We start from the raw sequence: 20,858 nt of genomic DNA, 5'->3' as shown, positions 1-20,858 counted from the left end.
AGAGAGCTCTCTCAGCCGCACCTACCTCACAGGGTGTCTGTTGTGGGGAGGGGAAGGGAAAGGAGTTTGTAAGCCGCTATGAGACTCCAAGTGAAGGGCAGGGTATAAATCCAATCTCCTTCTCTTCTCTGGTGTAAATTCTCTCTGAGCTGTTCTCTCAGGAGCAGTTTCTGTCAGAGCTCTCTCAGCCCCACCTACCGTATTTTCCCGAAAATAAGACACTGTCTTATATTTATTTTTTCTCAAGAAGACACACTAGGGCTTATACCACAAATGCATAGAAATCCTGCTAGGGCTTATTTTTTGGGTAGGTCTTATTTTCGGGGAAACAGGGTACCTTACAGGGTGTCTGTTGTGGGGAGGGGGAAGGGAAGGGAAAGGAGATTGTAAACTGCTCTGAGACTCCTTTGGGTAGATAAGTGTGGAGTACAAATCCAATCTTCTCTTCCTTCTTTCTTGGGTTCAGAGGTACACCGATAACAGGCACATTAGAGCAATAACTTATTCCAAAGCTTCTATTGCATGTGTTTGGTCCCTTAAAACCATCTGAACATCTTCCCTGAGGAAGAGTTTTGTGGAACAGAGAAAGTTCGCATATTGATTTGAGTCCAGTTACATAGGGGTACCAGCTTCCAGGTGGAACCTGGGGACTCCCCCAGAATTACGGCTCATCTCCAGACTACACAGAAAATGGCTGCTTTGGAGGGTGGACTCTGTGGCATTGTATCCCACTGTGGTCCCTGTCCTCTCCAGGCTCCACCCCCAAATCTCCAGGAGTTTTCCAGCCTGGAGCTGACAACCTTGACCCCTCAGCCTGGCAATCCTAAATAGCAGCTTAGAGACCAATAACCTTATCGGGGTATGAGCTTTCTACAATCAAAACTCCATTGGTCAGACACCAGGTTCTATATAGTGAAACTGCTCGGCCCCCTGTCCATTTAAAAATTAAAACTATCCCTCTAGAATTGTTAACAATTTAAAGGGATTTTTTTTACTAGCCCCCGTAAATCGAAGATCGAGGAGGAGCAAGGACATTTCTCCATCCAATCGTTCCGCAGCGCGGGATTTTCAAACCTCTTCCTTCTCCACAGCTCCGCCTCTTGCAGTTTATTAAAAGCAGTCGGGCTTCTCTCGAACTCTTGAGTCGTTCAGAATAGTTCAGTCCCGCAAGCACAGCTGCCGGGGCCGTTGGGTGGAGACAAGAGTCATTCCCCCGGGCCCGAGGTCTTCCCGAAAGGTTTCTGCGGGAACTGCTGCCTAGGAACGAGAGGCGGGAGGCGGCGTCCTGGATACGCTGGCTGGGGTGTTGTGTGTGTGTGTGTTCAACTGAGATTTATTTCCGCGTAAAATTGTCCGGGAAAAGGAAACTGTTGAGTTCCAAAATCGTGAGATAATCCGATTTTTTTAAAAAACAAACACAAACGTGGCCCTTTGTGGGCGTGATTGGATTCATCTCTGCGCCCCTTTAATGGAAGGTTTCCTTGACCGAAATAAAACATCAGATGGTTACCCCTGTTTAAGAGTTCACACAAACATACACGTGGCAGTGTGAAATTAGGGTACTGGGTAAAAAAAAACCTAGAGAACCCATGAAGATCTGTGTAGATTCGCCTTTTGTTCCCCCCCCCCCCTGAAATATGATATTTAATTATTTTATTCAGGGGGTGTTTGGTACACTTTGATTTTAAACCATAAAAATAAGACCGATGGAAAAGGGGGGGCGAACAAGCGTAAATTCCAAAATCAGACTGCAGTTCAACAAAGAACGGAGGGGGGGGGGAGAAACCTGAGGCTATATTTAGACGGATCGGAACAAAAATAACCTTATTGATCTAGAGGACAAATCATCCCACAAGATAAACGCGTTCCCTTCTCCTTTCCCTCCCTCGAAGGTCTATTTGAAGTGACTTGGACGTTCGCCCAGGGGAACAGAGTAGGAGACCAGAGCACTTAGGGAAGGGGACGCAATTTGGAACACACCAGCCGGAGAGGGGCGGGCCAGAGACCGAAACCTTGTTGGCCAATCCTGGACAACCCCGGGAAAATTCAAATTCTGAAACGACCCTTCCGAGCCAATCAGGAGAGGGGGCTTTTGCTATAAATTCTCTGCCGCCAACGCGTTCCTTTCCATATCGCTGCGTTCTTCGAGGAATTGTTGGGCTTCGGACTAAAAAGCAAGAATGGCTCGTACTAAGCAAACGGCTCGTAAGTCCACTGGAGGGAAAGCGCCTCGCAAACAGCTCGCTACCAAGGCTGCCCGGAAAAGCGCGCCCGCCACCGGGGGTGTGAAGAAACCTCACCGCTACCGCCCTGGGACCGTCGCCTTGCGGGAGATCCGCCGCTACCAGAAATCTACTGAGCTGCTCATCCGCAAGCTTCCCTTCCAGCGCCTGGTAAGAGAGATCGCCCAGGATTTCAAGACCGACCTGCGCTTCCAGAGCTCGGCCGTCATGGCTCTGCAGGAAGCCAGCGAGGCTTACCTCGTGGGCCTCTTCGAAGATACCAATCTGTGCGCCATCCACGCCAAGAGAGTCACCATTATGCCTAAGGATATCCAGCTGGCGCGCCGTATCCGCGGAGAGAGGGCCTGATTTCCCTCAGCCGGCGTTGAGCAACAAAATAACCCAAAGGCTCTTTTAAGGGCCACCCACAAACCTCGAAAAAAGAGCTGTTACATGTTACCTTTTTCTTAGTGAGAAAATAATATGTTGGTACTGCTGGGCTGCCAAACAGGAAGCACATAGTACAGGGATGAGCTGGAATCACATTTTCCATCATGATCCTAGCTGGATGTCTCTTAAAGCTGTAAAATAACTAGTATACATACCATAGACAGGCATAATGTATATTTAAGTAATACTGCTTATCTTACTAGATCGGGAAAATTCTGAGTTTGGTAAGGAAATGCAAAACCCTGACCTGAGTAGCCCAGGCAAGACCAATCTGGGGTCTGCCCTGTCCAGACGGGAGACCTCCAAGGAATACCAGGGTTGCCATGCAGAGGAAGGGTCAGGCAACCTGCTCCCTTTTCTTCTCTTGCCTTGAGAACCCTAGATGGATAATGGTTCATACACAACAAGAAAATGCAGGCACTGGGGGAAGCTGGTGAGCACGATCTATTTTGTTCCGCATCACGATTCCTCTGCCCCTCGGTGTAAAAAAAATCATGAGCAGAATGGTCCCTGCTTCACATCACTTCTACAAAACTCTCAAAGGCCTTCAGCAAGAGCCTCCTGCATTTTCATAAGGGGATAAGCATAGTTTGTCTAGTTGGTTTTACCTGGGGCCTATCCATGTAAACACCATGTGAGATAGGTTAGGCTGAGAAAGTTGTGTGGTCTTGTGCCAAAAAAACCCCAACTTCTCCCAACTGACCCCCCAGCTCTAGAGAGAGAAAAGGTTGTGTTTCAAAAGCAGGGTAAGCTATACTGAAAGGCTGCTAAGCTTCGGAGAGAGGGCATATTGGTTTGCAGTACAACAGTTAAGATTTGAGTCCAAGAGCATCTTAGAGACTGACCCTGAAACTCTTGTTGGTCTCTTAAGGTGCTGCTGAACTCATATCTTGCTGGGGAGGAGTGTTCAGAGAGCCTTACTAGGCAAAATGGGATGAGCTGGAATCACATTTTCCATCATGATCCTAGCTGGATGTCTCTTAAAGCTGTAAAATTACTATACATACCATAGACAGAGGCATAATGTATATTTAAGTAATACTAATTATTTTACTAGATCAGGAAAATTCTGGGTTTGGTAAGGAAATGCAAAACCCTGACCTGGGTAGCCCAGGCGAGACCAATCTGGGGCAGGCAAGACCAATCTGGGGTCTGCCCTGTCCAGACGGGAGACCTCCAAGGAATACCAGGGTTGCCATGCAGAGGAGGGGGCAGGCAACCTGCTCCCTTTTCTTATTGCCTTGAGAACCCTAGATGGATAATGGTTCACACACAACAAGACAATGCAGGCACTTGGGGAAGCTGGTGAGCAAGATCTATTTTGTTCCGCATCGCCATTCCTCTGCCCCTCGGTGTAGCAAAAATCATGACCAGAATGGTCCCTGCTTCACATCACTTCTACAAAACTCTCAAAGTCCTTCAGCATTTTCATAAGGGGATAAGCATGGTTTGTCTAGTTGGTTTTACCTGGGGCCTATCCATGTAAGCACTATGTGAGATAGGTTAGGCTGAGAAAGTTGTGTGGTCTTGTGCCAAAAAAACCCCAACTTCTCCCAACTGACCCCCCAGCTCTAGAGAGAGAAAAGGCTGTGTTTCAAAAGCAGGGTAAGCTAAGCTTCGGAGAGAGGACATGTTGGTTTGCAGTACAACAGTTAAGATTTGAGTCCAGGAACATCTTAGAGATTGACCCTGAAACTCTTATTGGTCTCTTAAGGCGCTGCTGAATTCATACCTTACTAGGGAGGAGAGTGTTCAGAGAGCCTTACTAGGCAAAATCGTGCTTTCTTGTGAAGTATTTTTAGGTCTTTTACAGTGTTTTGCTTGTTTGGAATTCTTGGGTTTAAGCAGTTAAGACTTCTTTTGGAGTATCCTTTAGGTTCTGGCCCTAGCAACCCCAAATCACTATAAATTCCTTGAGAGTAGTCAAATAGTTCTGGGTTGAGCACCTGGTTTCTGGAGCTATTCTGAATTTGATAGTGGCCCATTTAGTTCAGCACAGAGCCAGTTTGATGCAGTGGTTTAGAGCAGTGGACTCTAATCTGGAAGAACTGGGTTTGATTTCCCCACTCCTCCACATGCAGCTGCTGGTGCAACCTCGGATCAGTCACGGTTCTCTCAGAGTTGTTCTCTCAAGAGCAGTTCTCGAAAGAGCTCTCTCAGCCCCACCTACCTCACAGTGTGTCTGTTGTGGGGAGAGGAAGGAGATTGTAAACTTCTTCTCTGCACTCCTATAAACTAAGAACCCCCTGAGAAAGAGCTTCAGCAAAGCAAGCTAGAGAGTTTTTGTCACTTCCTGCTCCAGACTAATTTAAAGAAATGGGGGGGGGGTGTTTTTCCATGCTAGGATTCTCCTAAAATTGAAGCATTCCTGACTATGATATCATTGCCTCTTGCTTAGGAGTCTGAATTCTTCTGCGACCAGTTGTGATCAGGAGCAGTGGTGGATTGCCTTGTTAATTTGCCCAGTCCCTTTTTAAAAATTGGTAGCCCCTTCTGTTTTGTCTGAGCTACGAAAATTGTAGCTTCTTGCTCACTAGATCCACTGCCCCAGATATGGGAAGGATAGCGATTCTTCCATGGAAAAGACAATAATGCCAGGAAATGTTGAAGGCAGCAGGAAAAGAGAAGGACCCAAGGTCAAGGAAGCCCCGAGGGCCCTGCAAGACCTCAGCAAGGCTGTGAACAACAGGACTTTGGGGAGTCATTCATTCATCGTGGTGGTGGTGGAAAGTGCCATGGCCTGCCTCTGCGCCACAACCCTGGACTTCATTGATGGCCTCCCATTCAAATACTAGCCAGGGCCAACCATGCTCATTCATTCATTCATTCATTCATTCAAATTTATACCCCACCCTCCCAGCAAGAGACTTTCAGAGGTGGTTTGCCATGGCCTGCTTCTGCACCACAACCCTGGACTTCATTGATGGCCTCCCATTCAAATACTAGCCAGGGCCAACCCTGCTTATTCATTAATTCAAATTTATATCCCACCCTCCCAGACAGGGCGGCTTACATAAAATCAGCAACGAACATTTAAAATACCATAGATCATTTAAAACAGTATTAAAATCAGATTACCATTCTAGAATACCATAATGTGCTAGATTTGCTGTTATAGAGTCTCAGCTGGCTACCATCGACTCTCTCTTCCTGAGCCGGCTCGCAGATCTTCTGTAGTTGTCTTTCAGTGTCTTTCCAACGGCCAGCACAGGCTGTTAATATTAGGTCTTCCAAGATCTGACAAGATCAGGCTGGACTGGACTATCCAGGTCAGAGCCATGAGCTTAAAAGTTGTGTGCAGATTGCAGGATATGAGACCTCTGTGTGTGTCTGTGTGTACGCACATGTAAAGCGCCATCAAATTGCAGCCAACTTATGGCAGCCCTACAGGGTTTTCAAGGCAAGAGATTTTAAGAGGTGGTTTGCCATTGCCTTCCTCCGCCTAGCAACCCTGGTGTTCCTTGGTGGTCTCCCATCCAAATACTAGCCTGGGTTGACCCTGCTTAGCTTCTGAGAACTGATGAGGTCAGGCTAGCCTGGGCTATCCAGGTCAGGTTCATTAATCTATAGGGGCTGCAGTCACATGGAGCATTAGCCACGCTACTGAGACGGGTGATAGGCAGATTTTCCGAGCGCGATCACACCGCAACTTCTGGGAAGTGTAGAGCTCCCATGGCGAACCCGAGGCTTCCCGCCAAAGATGCGGAGTTAAAAACTAGTACCTCTGAGGTACTGGTTTCCAGAAACCAGGGCAAGGGCTGGTGTCTGATCGCGTTTCCGGTGGTAGTCCGTGGCATTCGGCGCCCGCCCATGTCCCATCACAAACAGGTTTTTCCCCCCAAGTCTCCACAGGATGCACACAAGCACCCAACGGTGCATGCGCACAAAGAGGAAAGTGAACGTTCCGTTGCTCCGCAGAATCGTGCATGCTGTTGGTGAGATCGCACCGCGCCGCTTCTTTGCCGCGCTGCAGGATCATCGTGTGATCGCCACCTCGCCCCTACCCACGGGACCTCGACGGGACGTGTGATCGGGTGGCCGCGCGTTATTTTGCTCCAGGCCAAACTGCCACGCTCCCCTGACCGGGACAAGGGTCTCCTATAAAGTCAGAAGTGACTGGACAGCCCTTCTCTCTCTCACACACACAAAGCTACGCTTTTCCACACAATTCAGCTGCTTCTGGTAGAATCTCTCTGAGGGTACACAGAGCTCCCCTGCATCTCTGAAACAGATGCTGCCTTACTCGGTGAGCTGGGCATCCACAGCAGGGGAGGATAAGCAGGCCCATGTGGCCTATGTTTTGGAGCAGGCCCCGGGAGCTTAGGAGAGAGGTGGATAGGGACTAATTGCTTGTCTCTAAATAAGCAGGGACTTGCCTGTTACTGGAATTCAGGTGAAGTTACCCTGCAGGCCAAGGAGCCGCCTGATTGGTAGCTGGGGGAAGGAGCTGCTTTCTGATTGGCGTAAGACCTCAGCAACAGTTTGAAGTGGGCCTCTCCCGCCTACCAACTGCATTTCCTGCCCGTGGAAGAAACAGCAAACTAATTTAAAAAACACACAGGCTCTTCCCCAGCGGGAGACGCCTCTTGTTTCCAACCCGAGATTCAGCAGGGACCAGATAATTGCAGGCTAGGGAACGACTGCTTCTTGCTTTGGAAAGCTGAAAAGGGCGGAACCTTCCTGAATCTATTTAGAACCTTTCTATTCTTACCGTTCCACTGGGGGAGGAAGAGGTTCTCTGGATATGCAGCCAGACAGTTTACGCCAGATACATACTGTGTGCACCAGCTTCCCTCATTTTTGATTCCTGGCCCTAATAGACCCTTGTCCCTGCTCTGCCTTTGGGGGAGATTTTAGAGATTCCATATATAAACATATATAAACTGTAATCTGACATGCACTGTAGTGAGTGCTTCAGCTCTGAGCCTGCTCCTAGACGTCTCTAGAAGTTCAGCCTCCAAGAGAGTCACAGCAAACATCATTATGCTCCTGCAGAGTGCAGGGGGTTGGACTAGATGACCTGCAAGGTCCCTTCCAACTCTAACATTCTTTGATTCGATGATTCAGCTTGGGATTCAGCTATGTGAACTAGACTTCCCCCACCTACAACCTGCATTTCTCACCTGTGAAGAAATTGCAAATAATCAGGAGGACTCAGTTCAGAAGGGAAGTGAACAGACTGGAGCAGGTGCAGAAGAGAGCGACAAGAGTGATCAGAGACCTGGAGACCAAGCCCTGTGAGTAAAGACCGAGAGTGATCAAGGACCTGGAGACCAAGCCCTGTGAGTAAAGACCGAGAGTGATCAGGGACCTGGAGACCAAGCCCTGTGAGTAAAGACCGAGGGACTCGGGAGTCCCTTTGCTTCCTTATTACCCTTAGGAATTGGGTTCAGTCCCTACCTGCTTTTCTGCTAGATCACAGCTGAACTGGTACTTTACCCCCACCCTGTGCTACATTTTTATCTAAATTTTACTTCCAGGAGTAGAAAGCAAGGTCCGCAGCTGTGCCCTCCTCCATTTCCTCCTTACAACAACCCTATGAGGGAGGCGAGACTGAGGCTGCCAGTCTGAGCAGACAATGTTGACTTTTCCCCCTTTATTTTAAAACTTTAATAATATATTCTCCCCCCTCCCAGGAAAAAACCCCAGCACTTACATATCAGAAAAGGGGAGGAAAAAGGAGAGTCTTACTTAAATCTCTCTAAATGCCAGAAAGTTTTTTAAAAGGTCTGGACAACAGTAAAAAGATATGGGTAACCTTAGAAAGAAATATTTGAGATGTTCAACATCGATTTGAATCATTTCATATGTGTTTTAAAATTGCAGGTGCAAAACGTTTCAGTTTCATACCACAGTCTATATGCGTTTTGAAATTGCAGGCGCAAAACGTTTCAGCTCAGAGCAAGCCAAATGCAAAAACACAGCTTTCCAGGATGCCCGCGATGTAACACTCACCGGCAGGGGGGAAGGGAAGACAGCAAAATCAAATAGTTCCTGGCAGAGGAGACAGCTTGTTTTTCTGAACACAGCTCGTGGAACAGACAACATTGACTTTGATGGACTCCTGGTGCTTATTCACTATATGGCAGCCCTATCTGTGTATAAAAGTTTCAGGTGCCCATTTCCGCTCTATTAAAGGGACATGGCGTTTTCTCTCCAGGCCTGTGGGGAGTTAGGAGCCATGTTTTTGGGGGGCACCCTTCATGTCTTTTCAGGCCATAGGCTATCTGAGATGGCAATCAATGCTCCAGTTTGGTGTAGTGGTTAAGTGCGTGGACTCTAATCTGGGAGAACCAGGTTTGATTCCCCACTCTTCCACTTGCACCTGGCTGGATGACCTTGGGCAAGCCGTAGTTCTGGTCAGAGCTGTTCTCTCAGGGACAGCTCTGGGAAAAGCGCCCTCAGCCCCACCTACCTCACAGGGTGTCTGTTGTGGGGAGGGGAAGGGAAAGGAGTTTGTAAGCCACTTTGAGACTCCAAGTGAAGGGTGGGGTATAAATCCAATCTCTTCTTCTCTTCAGTGTGAAGTCTTGTGGGCAAAAATTCTACTTTGTGAGCTACTGGCACTAAAGTTGTGAGTGGGCGGTTTGGCTACTGCATAAATTCGTTTGTTCTGGAGCCATCCTTCCTGAGCCAAGACAAAAATGTGTGAGCCGGAGGCTAAAAGACTGGGAGCTAGCTCACACTAACTCAGATTAGAGGGAACACTGATTGCAACAGGGAATCCATGTTTGATATTCAAACTGAGATCAGCCTGCAGGCAATAGAGAAGCTGAGTCACTCACTGGGAAGGGGAACCTGGATACTTCCCCTTTGACAAGAGTTCTATTATTTGGCTTCTTAAGAGCTGATCACACTTCAGGCCATGTTTAAGGTTCAAGGTCTGCTGAACAATAACTGACCTCCTAAGACCATGACGGAACCTGCCTGACAATACCGAGTTCCCTGGAAACCTTATCAAGGGTGTGCCCAGGGCCGCGGGCTATCTCCTAGCCTTTGTTAGTCAGGCTTGACACTCAGGGAATTCAATCACAAACCCAGGGAGGGCCATCAAGCCAATACCCAGCCTTTGTCCAGCAGACCTGAGCTGGCCAGTGCCCCACTAATTTGATCACCCACCTCTGCTATCTAGATGGACCTTCTCCCTCTGCCTTGGGAGTGGAGATAGAAAGTGTCCTTCAGTCACAGCTGATTTGGGGCCACCCTGTAGGGTTTCCAAGGCAAGGGACGTTCAGAGGTGGTTTGCCATGGCCTGCCTCTGTGTAGCAACCCTGGATCTTCCTTGGTGGTTCCCTGTCCAACTACTGGCCAGGGCTGACTCTGCTTGGCTTCTGAGGTCTGATCAGGCTAGCCTGGGACAGCCAAGCCAGGGCCCCGAGCAATGTTCCCTCTAAGCTGTGGAGTCTTGTGAGCAAAAATTCTACTTTGTGAGCTACTGGCATTAAAGCTGTGAGCCATTGATTTGGCTACTGCATTAAATTAGTTCGCTCTGGAGCCATCCTTCCTGAGCGAAGACAAAAACGTGTGAGCCAGAGGCTAAAAAACTGTGAGCTAGCTCACACTAACTCAGCTTAGAGGGAACACTGGCCCTGAGTCCCCAGTGTTCCTTCTAAGCTGAGTTAGTGTGAGCTAGCTCAGTTTTTGAGCCTCCGGCTGACACATTCTTGTCCTAGCTCAGGAAGGATGGCTCCAGAGCAAACTAATGTATGCAGCAGCCAGGTCGCTCGCTCACAACTTTATTACCAGTAGCTCACAAGGTAGAATCTTTGCTCACCAGACTCCACAGCTTAGAGGGCGCCTTGGCCCTGACCCTCCATTGCAAGCCCATATTTGGACTTCCACTGCGCACATGAACTTCCACTTCCCTAAAATTCAGACCTTCTAGTAGGATTCAAGAATGGATTTACTCCTATATCAGCAGGGAACCTGTCTCCCCTTTAACGCAACTAAAGGTGCATAAGAACCTCCTTTCAGCCCCCAAACTTAAGTAATCGGTCTCTGGATCCCCAGTCTCGTGGCTGGGCTACTACTTCCTTACTCTTGGTGAAATCACTGGTTTGTTTCATGGACCCCTTCTTCACTCTGCATTTCTGGCTTGGGTTGTCAGACTCCAGGGGAGGCCTGGAGTGCTCTCTCCCACAATTCTGACATTTCTCATAACCATCATAAAGAGAGAAAAGAGAGAAGAGACTGGATTTATATCCCACCCTTCATTATCCGAAGGAGTCTCAAAGTGGCTTACAATCCCTTTCCCCACCCCACAAGAGCACCCTGTGAGGTAGGTGGGGCTGAGAGAGCTCTTTCGAGAACTGCTCTTGGGAGAACAGTTCTAAAAGAACTCGTAACTGACCCAAGGCCACCCAGCAGCTGCATGTGGAGGCGTGGGGAAATCAGACTGGGTTCTCTGAGATTAGAGTCCACGCTCCTAACCACTGCAATGAAAACCCAACACCCGGGACCAAATTACTAAATCATAAACATCCAAATTCCATTGAGTACATATACAAATATGATTTTTCAAATCCAAAAGTGTTCCATATACTTGCGTCCCATATACATATTGCACAACAAGAAATTTGTCTATGGAACACAAATATATGGGACCCTTCTGGGTGTGAAACAATCATATTTCTATGTGTACTAAATAGAATCTGATGGTTTGGCTTTCGCTTATGATCTGTACTTCCGTGATTCTCCCTTCTGATCTCATAATCACACAGATCAGTTCCCCTGGAGGAAACGCCAGCAACCCTACATCCTGGCACTCAGATGTTTTCCCTGGGCAGAGGCAGCTGGTGAGCCAGATTCAAGTCTGCATCCCAACTGGTGCATAAGTGTGCAAGTGTATTTTTGTAAGTGGGGGGGGGCAAGTTTCCCTCCTGCTTAGCAAACAGCTAGGAAGTTTCAGGAGGCAGCCATTTTGGTCTGCAGGAGTGTTAAATAGTGGGTTCAAGAGACTGAGCAAGCTCGGTGAGTGGCCTTGCGTGACCACCCATCACAGTGAGGCACTGAGGTCCTTGTATGCGACCTGGCACATGCTGTTGCCCAAGACTAGCACTTGGTGGCCCTGGAAGTCCTTCAGGAGTAAGTCGAACGGCTCGAGGCAGCACCCATTCGGCTTAGGACAGGGGGGTGGCCAAACTGCAGCTCGGGAGCCACACGTGGCTCTTTCACACAGTCTAATTTAAAGTTAATAAAAAGCAAATATGCATTTTTTTTCAATAAAAACGTGTGTAATAAGAACATAAGAGACGCCAATGTTGGATCAGGCCAAAGGCCCATCCAGTCCAACACTGTCACACAGTGGCCAGAAATACCAGTGGCATCAGGAGGTCCACCAGTGGGGCCAGGATGCTAGAAGCCCTCCCACTGTTGACCCCCCCCAAGCACCAAGAAGACAGAGCATCACTTGCCCCAGACCCTGAGTCCCTATCTATACCTTGTGGCTTATAGCCACTGATGGACCTCTATTTGTTTTTTGTTCGTGTCTTTATTTGTTATTTGTTCATGTCTTGTGGCTCTCAAACATCTGACATTTATTCTATGTGGCTGCTAGGGTAAGCATGTTTGGCCACTCATGACTCAGGGCAAATGTGCTGCAACACACTCATGGAGATGATGGGACAGTGCAGACCCAGTGTCGACTTCCATCTCGCAGGGCACGTTCTGGACCTTGACCGTCACCTTGATCTTAGTGCATGTCAGTGGCTGTAGTGTCAGGACAGGAATGGCATTGGTCTTGGCAGGTGTAGCGGTGCGGAGTGAGAAGGTGAGACACTCTTCACAGCAGGCAGAGGCCTTCCATGTGACTGGTGGTAACCTGCATCTTGACTGTGGTGATGCATCCTTGGGCGGAGCGGCAGGCGCGTGCGATGTGCCCCGATCTTCCACAGTTCCAGCATTGTTTATCCCGGAACCGGCATGATTTTCGCTGATGTGAGCCGCCACAGCTGGCACAAGGAGTCTGGTGGGAGGATTGAGCTCCCTCGCGCTTCCGGTTGGCAACTCGGGTGCGTCGTACTTCCTCCTTGGTGGAGGGGAAGTCCGCAAGGCTTTCCTGGTGAGCGGCCTTGGTCTTGCGAGAATGAGGTGGACTCTGCATCCGGCCGATCTCCTTTGCTGACTGTTCAGCTGCCTCGGCGGCGATGGCCTCCTCGTAGGCCGTCTTAAAGTCCAAGTCTCGCTTCACGAGGAGCCGTCGCTGCAGCTTCTTGTCTCGGAGGCCGCATACCAAACGATCGCGGAGAGCCTCCTCTAGGTTGGAGAACTCACAGTGGCGTGACGCTTTCTGGAGGGCGGTCAGGAAGGCAGTGATCGTCTCTCCCTGGGCCTGGTCCCTCTTGTAAAAGGCATACCGGCAAGCGATTTCGGAAGGGTGAGGCAAGAAATGGTCTCGAAGCTTGGATTCAATTGTGGCAAAGGACACCTCCTTGAGGTCCTGTGGTGCCACCAGGGCCCAGGCGGTCTCAAATGTGGAGCGCCCACAAAGGCTGAGGAACGTGGCCCTGACTCGCTCAGGTTCGGTGATCCCCTTGGCGGTGAGGTAGTACTGGAACCGGGAGATGTAGGAATCCCAGTCTTCGGCAGATGCATCAAATGGTTCAAAGCGGCCCTCGGCAGCCATTCTTAAATTAAGAACAAACACAGTCAGTGTGGTGATTCAGCCGGATCCCACCTTTGTCGCCAGTGTTAAATAGCAGGTTCAAGAGGCAATCGTGATTTCAGCACAGCTTTCTATTCAGCAATGTAAGTACAACACATGCAGCGAGCCACAACTATATACACAAACCTAGCCCCAAAACACACCCACGAAGTACAAATACACCAATAGGGAAATAGGCCCTCGGAAGCCTTATTTGCATGGCGTCATTTGAGCTGATGTTACCTGATTGGCCGGCTCAGCAAGGGCAGCCAATCCGAATGTAGCTGCAAGGAGCCTCACGGAACAATGGATGTTCTCTCGAAGCTCACAATACAGAACGAGAAGAACAGCTGGATTCAAGTAGTCCGGAGCTTTGACTCTCAAAAGCTGGTATCCCCCTCCCCAGGTCTGGTTTGTCTCTCAGGTGCTCCTGTGCTCAGATATAGCAAGGAGGGAGGTGTTGCAGCATTCCTCTGGGTGACCCAAGCCCCTCTTCCTGAAACAAGAAAAGATCTTTGCTTGGATCTTCCCCAGACCCCAGTGGTGGTGCCTGACATGAAATCCAGCAGTTTGCAGCCCAATGTGACAAAACTGTACTTGCCAGTCTTCTAAAAAGGTAAAGGTTCCCTTGCTCGAAAGCCAGTCGAGTCCGACTCTAGGGCTGAGGTGCTCATCTCCATTTCCAAGCCGGAGACCCAGCGCTGTCCGAAGACGTTTCCGTGGTCATGTGGCCGGCATGACTAAACACCAAGGCGCACGGAACGCTGTTCCCTTCCCACTGAAGTGGTACCTATTTATCTACTTGCAATTTCTTGCTTTCGAACTGCTAGGTTGGCAGGAGCTGGAACTAGAGACAGGAGCTCACTCCATCATGCAGCACCCGGGTCTCGAACTGCTGAACTATAACCTTCCACAGCCTGCAGTTCAGCGTCTTAACCACTTGAGCCACCGCAGCTCCTGCCAGTCTTCTACCTAGTTCCTAAAAAAAAAATCATAGAAACCCCTGTCGTCCTTTGAGTCCAGGCTTTCAGAATAAACTACACATCCAAGAAGCATTTCTAAGAATGTTAAATTAACTTTTTTTTTTTGCACAGCCTGTATCTGTTTGATCCATTTGCCTTCCATTCTTTGAAGACCAATTTGACTTTACAAGAAGCCCCATCTCACTCGAGCAAGGGTGGTCGTTTGTTTCCAAACCTGTTTGACGTTTCAGTCATCACAGATGCTAATAGAGGTCCCACACAGGGTGCTGTCAAGGGACCCCCAGCTCAGGACCCCTTGTAAGGGGGGAAGATCGAGCCATAGAAAATCAACAAGGCTAAAGTGTGAGTCCTCCTCACACCCCAGGGTAGCACTGCTGCTAGCTCCTTTCCTCTAACCAGACAGCCAGAGACTATGGGACAAATTCTCAGGCCCTCCTGGAACCACAAATCAATAATGTCACCCTTGCAAGGTAGGACACTTGCAAGACAAAAACAATCTGGTAGCTGTAGCCAGTGGGGGCTAAAGTGCTGGACTCAGGTTAAAGCCTCCCACATTCAAGAGCTTCAACAATATTTGCCTTTTGCCTTGTGGGTCTCGCTCTTCTTGGGCAGTAGGACAGCCTGGATGTTGGGCAGGACGCCTCCCTGGGCGATGGTCACTTTCCCCAGGAGTTTGTTCAGCTCCTCGTCGTTGCGGATGGCCAGCTGCAAGTGGCGCGGGATGATGCGGGTCTTCTTGTTGTCCCGAGCCGCATTGCCGGCCAACTCCAAGATCTCCGCCGTCAGGTACTCCAGCACGGCCGCCAGATACACGGGCGCCCTGGCGCCGACCCGCTCGGCGTAGTTGCCCTGGCGGAGGAGTCAGTGGACGTGGCTGACGGGGAACTGGAGCCCGGCTTGGGAGGAGCGAGACTTGGCCTTCGCCAACACCTTGTTACCTTGCTTGCCGCAACCAGACATTCCAGCTTCTAACAAAACAACCTTCAAACTAAAATGGAAAAAGCAACACAAAGGACAATCTGCTTGGGAGGATTACTGGAACCAGAGCAGATGGTCACGGAACCTACCAGGGGAGAGTAACGCCCTAAGTAATGCGCAAGACCAGTGGTGAGAGATGTAAAAGTGGTTGCACCAGTTGGGAACAGTGATCATAATGTTATTGAGTTCAACATTTGTATAAATAGGGAATTGGCCAAAAAGACTGACACAACCACTTTTAACTTTAAAAGGGGTAACTTCTCTGATATGAGGGGACATGTGAGGAAGAAACTGAAAGTGGTACCTATTTATCTACTTGCAATTTCTTGCTTTCGAACTGCTAGGTTGGCAGGAGCTGGAACTAGAGACGGGAGCTCACTCCGTCATGCGGCACCCTGGTCTCGAACCTAGTAGAAAGTAGAAAGGGTCAAAACCACTGGGGAACCTTGGAAACTATTTAAAACTACAATCCTAGAAGCTCAGAAAAAATAAATACAGCAGGTTAGGAAAGGCACAAATAGGTATACAAAAAAGCCTCCATGGTTAACAAACAAAGTCATGGAAGCTGTAAAAGGTAAAAAGGATTCCTTTAAGTGGTGGAAAGCTAGTCTCAGTGAGGCTGATAAAAGGGAATACAGGCTGTGGCAAATAAAATGCAAGTTTATAAGATTATGAGGTTTATAAGATTATGCATGGGATAGAGCAGGTAGAGAAAGAGGTACTTTTCTCCCATTCTCACAATACAAGAACTCGTGGGCACTCCATGAAACTGCTGAGCGGTTTGTTTAGAATGGATAAAAGGAATTACATCTTAACCCAAAGGGTGATTAACACATGGAATTCACTGCCACAGGAACTGGTGGCGGCTACAAGCATGGAGGGCTTCAAGAGGGAATTAGATAAGCATATGGAGCAGACGTCCATCGGTGGCTATTAGCCACAAGGTATAGATAGGGACTCTGGGGCAAGTGATGCTCAGTATTCTCGGGGCTGGGGGGGGGGGCAACAGTGGGAGGGTTTCTAGTGTCCTGGCCCCACTGCTGGACCTCCTGATGGCACCTGGTATTTTTGGCCACTGTGTGACAGAGTGTTGGACTGGATGGGCCATTGGCCTGATCCAACATTGGCTTCTCTTATGTTCTTATGTTCTTTTTTACTCTACCAGCTACTAAAAATCTCACTTCTGATTGGTTGTATTTGGACTGTGTCTCTTGACAACCAATCAGAAAATAGCTTTTCTCAGCCCCGCCAACTGAAAGCGAGGGTGTTGTGGTCATCCAATGGCGACGGGGAGCCTCACAGTCCCTATGATTTGCATGATGTTAGCAACGTTAGAAGGCGCTCGAACCAATAGAGAAAATGGATTCTAGCTACCTTTATTTGCATATGAGAACCGGCTGATGCTGTGAGCCCTTTTGTTCTCCCCGCGTTGTTATCCGTTTCCTGGCCGCGGGGGCGTGGGTTGAAGGCGATTTGCTAAAGAAGGAGTGCCGGCTCGCCAAGAGACACAGCTTGCCGTGCTTCTGCGAGCTCTGCCACTGAATGCCATTTTTTGTTGCACTAAATGCAGTTATAAGTGTTGTGACACGTAAATATGTCTTTGGTGACAGTAGTGAGCGGTCTTTGGATTGATGCTGCTTTATTATCACACACAAGAATCCCACGTCCAAGCCTGTAGTTGTAAGGATCAGGTCGCATGTGCCGTGAAAAGGGAGGGGGGGTTGCCAGCTACCTGGGGGGGGGAGGTGTCCTGTCCCTTTAATATCGTATTAATGGGATGTTATTGACCAGGTGATGATATTTACCTCCAAGCGCGAAAAGCGCTCCCCTGCCTATTTTCAAACATGACGCTTCCGTTAAAAGGACAGGCTGTGTTCCCTCCAGGTTGTTGCCAACCCTGGTGAGAGATGAGTTATGGGGCTCAGTTCTGTATACAAAGAGCGCATTACATACTGTGAAGTGCCAATTGGCTTATGGCATCCATCCCCTATAAGGGACTTTCAAAGGCAAGCCAGAAGCAGAGGTGGTTTGCCATTGCCTTCCTTTGCAGAGTCTTCCTTGGTGGTCAAGTCCTGATCCTGATCGGTTCCCAGCATCTGACGTGGTTGAGCTATCCTGGGGGTCCCCAGCATGATGCCTGTGAGTTCCAGGGCACCCACCCCCACCTTTTCTGGTGCCTGCCAATTGGGGTTTTTTTAGAAAATGGAGGAGGCTTTTGTCCAGGAGAGCTTCTGATTGGCCATTAGAGATGTGATTGTGTAGGTTATTTTTAAATGTCGCTTTGGCAGCCGTTGCCACCACAGCACAAGGACCCTGCACTATATGATAGAAGAAGGTAAGCTGCAGCAGTCCATTTCGTGACTGGCTCTGTCACCTGTGGCAGTCAGTTTGTGGCATATTTTTTGTGGCTGTGCCCACCATGGGATTCCACAAGTTGCCCATGGGCTCAAAAAGGTTGAGGACCCATGGGCTATACCATGCCTCTTTCCTTCCAGAGCAGTATATTAGGGAGAGGGAAAATAGCCCTGGGTGCACTTCAGAATTTTGAATTGTATAAAACTTCTTGGACTAAAGCCCAGTTCGTTAGGTGCCTGGGACTCAATGGGATGGGGTTTATATTTCAACAAATCCTATCACTTTTAAGGTTCCGTTGCATTGGATTGTAACAGACTTCAGCAAACTCTAGAATTAGGGAAAGGGTGCTGTTACACTGTTTCTTTCTATAAACTAGTCTTCTGCAAGGGGAAGGATTTGCTGCAACAATCCCCAGCTGTGTTATGTGTACACTGTTTCTAGTGAACTCGGGCTTCTCAGTGAATCCTTAACAGCTTCACAGGAGACTTGCTGTCTGGATTTGTTTTGTTGGAGAAGGGGGTCTTCTCAGGTCGGCAGCCGAGGGACCTTGGAGACTGAAATTTTCTGTCGAAAAGGTGTTCTGGCTGATGTTGTTTTTGAGGTCAGATATAATGACCACTTAGTTTGGTGTAGTTTGGTGTAGTGGTGTAGTGGTTAGGAGCACGGACTCTAATCTGGGAGAACCGGGTTTGATTCCCCACTCCTCCACATGCAGCTGCTGGTGTGACCTTGGGTCAGTCACAAGTTCTCTCAGAGCTGTTCTCTCAGGAGCAGTTTCTGTCAGAGCTCTCTCAGCCCCACCTACCTCACAGGGTGTCTGTTATGGGGAGGGGAAGTGAAAGGAGATTGTAAGCCGCTCTGAAGCTCCTTCCGGTAGTGAAGGGCGGGGTATAAATCCAATCTTTTCTCTTCTTCTTCTTTTCCAAAGACTCAGATTCCTTTGTCCTATGCAGACAACAAGAGGACATTGTTGACAATCATTTGCATCTATCGTGTTGGGGGATGAACAAACAAACAAATGAGTTCTAATGGTACAACTGGTGTTGTTAGGTGCTGTAATAGTATTCTAAGAGGATGTGGCAATAAAGTGGGCATGTGAAATATGCAGGAGTCTTAGGGCTCCTGGCCTTCTGCAAACCAGGCAAAACCAAATTATTCAAGAGCAGCATTCCCTCTAAGCTGTTTGCATGTGAAAGGACGCTCATTAACACAAGAAGCCCCGCTCAGCAGCAATCTGGAGCCATGCAAGGTCTTGCACTCCCCACTACCCATTCTAGAAGAAGAGAAGAGATTGGATGTATACTCTGCCCTTCACTCAGAGCGGCTTACAAACTCCTTTCCCTTCCCCTCCCCACAACAGACACCCTGTGAGGTAGGTGGGGCTGAGAGAGCTCTTTCCAGAACTGCCCTTTCAAGGACAGCTCTGACAGAACTATGGCTTGCCCAAGGTCATCCAGCAGCTGCAAGTGGAGGAGTGGGGAATCAAACCCGGTTCTCCCAGATTAGAGTCTATGCACTTAAGCACTACACCAAACTGGCTCTCTTACAGCAGTTCTATTATGCTCAGGATGTGAACTGCTCCACTCAGTATGAAGTCCTTCTTTAGTGCCAGGCAATGGTAAATCACCTCTGAAACAGCTTATGTCCCCTTGGGGGACAGAGTGCCCTGAATGTGGGGGTGTACCATGTGTGGTGGAGCAAACTTTATTTTGGGGTTCAAAGCTTTTAGATTATCCTCAATGTTTGTGACTGGATTCACCCATTAGGAGCTAGGAAATTACTCAGGAACTGGGAACCAGCTTCGGCCTTGTGATGCTGGACTGGATGGACTGCTGGTCTGATCCAGTATGACTTTTCTTACACACCCACGTTGGCAAAGGTTCCGTGGACCGATGTTATAATCTTCTGCATCTAAAAGCTCTACCTACAAGTTATGCTGAACTGCAGGCTGTGGAAGGTCGGTAGTTCAGCAGTTCGAGACCGGGGTGTGCCGCTTGACTGAGCTCCTGTCTCTAGTTCCAGCTCCTGCCAACCTAGCAGTTCAAAAGCAAAAAATTGCAAGTAGATAAATAGGTACCACTTTGGTGGGAAGGTAACAGCGTTCCGTGCGCCTTGGTGTTTAGTCATGCCGGCCACACGAGCACGGAAACGTCTTCGGACAGCGCTGGCTCTTCGGCTTTGAAACGGAGATGAGCACCACAACCCTAGTCAGATTCGACTGGCTTTCGAACAAGGGAACCTTTACCTTTTTAAATACACTTCAGGGTGTCTATACTTCAAATCTATTTCAAACTGCAATATTATTTTTTCATTATGTGAGTAATGGTTGTGTATTGGATCCCCCAGAATCTAATCACCGCATACTCAGTGAATCTGGTCTGTAAAATCTGACTCAGTCCATCCACAGGACTGATTTCCAAAACTAACAAGACAGACCCCCCCCAAAAAAAAATCTAGTGTTCCCCTATGCAGTTTCAAGACAGATGCAAAGCAAGTTATTCCCAATAAAATCGCCTTTACAATTCGGTAGCGGAATGATTACATGGCGTTTTTCAGAGTTAATTTCGTTGTAATCAAGCACTCACGTCTAGCTGTTCTTATCTAGAGCAACTGAAACGCCAAACTAGCAGCGGCCGGTGGGGGAGAGAAAAGGCGCCAACATTCTCGCTTTCAAAATTCAATTGCGGCAAGCATGGCCATTGCTCTTTTTGAAACAGCCTCTACGTTTCACTGGACGAAGCTCCTTCCCTCCGCCTTTTGGCGTCATAGATGGGCAGGCCCTCGATGTTCTCCCCGCCCCCATCGCATCACTCTCGCAGTTTTCCTTCTGGTCGGACATCAGGCAATATAAATGCACGCTGAGCCGTCGTGAGCACATTTGTGAGACGTAGTGAAAAGGTTGTGAAGATGTCTGGTCGCGGCAAAGGCGGAAAGGGTCTTGGCAAAGGCGGCGCTAAGCGCCACCGTAAAGTTCTGCGCGATAACATCCAGGGCATCACTAAGCCGGCCATCCGCCGCTTGGCTCGGCGTGGGGGTGTGAAGCGTATCTCCGGGCTGATCTACGAGGAGACTCGCGGGGTGCTCAAAGTTTTCCTGGAGAACGTCATCCGGGATGCCGTCACCTACACCGAGCATGCCAAGAGGAAGACCGTGACCGCCATGGATGTGGTCTACGCTCTGAAACGCCAGGGCCGCACTCTCTACGGCTTCGGGGGTTAAACCCTTAAT

At 48.9% G+C, this 20,858-nt stretch overlaps 1 protein-coding gene and 1 pseudogene across 1 annotated transcript; one reads left to right on the top strand and one right to left on the bottom strand.

Annotated features, from left to right (window-relative positions):
* The first annotated feature begins 2,180 nt into the window (after positions 1-2,180).
* On the top strand, positions 2,181-20,849 carry LOC107122145 (histone H3-like). The gene is made up of 2 exons (XM_015425176.1): positions 2,181-2,509; positions 20,522-20,849. The coding sequence occupies exons 1-2, from the start codon at positions 2,181-2,183 to the stop codon at positions 20,847-20,849; spliced, it is 657 nt and encodes a 218-aa protein (XP_015280662.1).
* On the bottom strand, positions 14,862-15,257 carry LOC107122143 (annotated as a pseudogene).
* Positions 20,850-20,858: the final 9 nt, after the last annotated feature.

Source organism: Gekko japonicus, unplaced genomic scaffold (genome assembly GCF_001447785.1).
Source record: "Gekko japonicus isolate JY-2015 unplaced genomic scaffold, Gekko_japonicus_V1.1 scaffold4645, whole genome shotgun sequence".
Classification (NCBI taxonomy): domain Eukaryota; kingdom Metazoa; phylum Chordata; class Lepidosauria; order Squamata; family Gekkonidae; genus Gekko; species Gekko japonicus.
This window is presented reverse-complemented; position numbering and strand designations above follow the sequence as displayed.

What these genes read in the sequence shown, in the direction of transcription:
- LOC107122145 (XM_015425176.1), top strand. Translation starts at nt 2,181, where the DNA reads ATGGCTCGTACTAAGCAAACGGCTCGTAAGTCCACTGGAGGGAAAGCG. An exon ending in CTCTTCGAAGATACCAATCT is followed by an intron (nt 2,510 to 20,521) that starts GTGCGCCATCCA and finishes TGTGAGACGTAG; the next exon opens with TGAAAAGGTTGTGAAGATGT.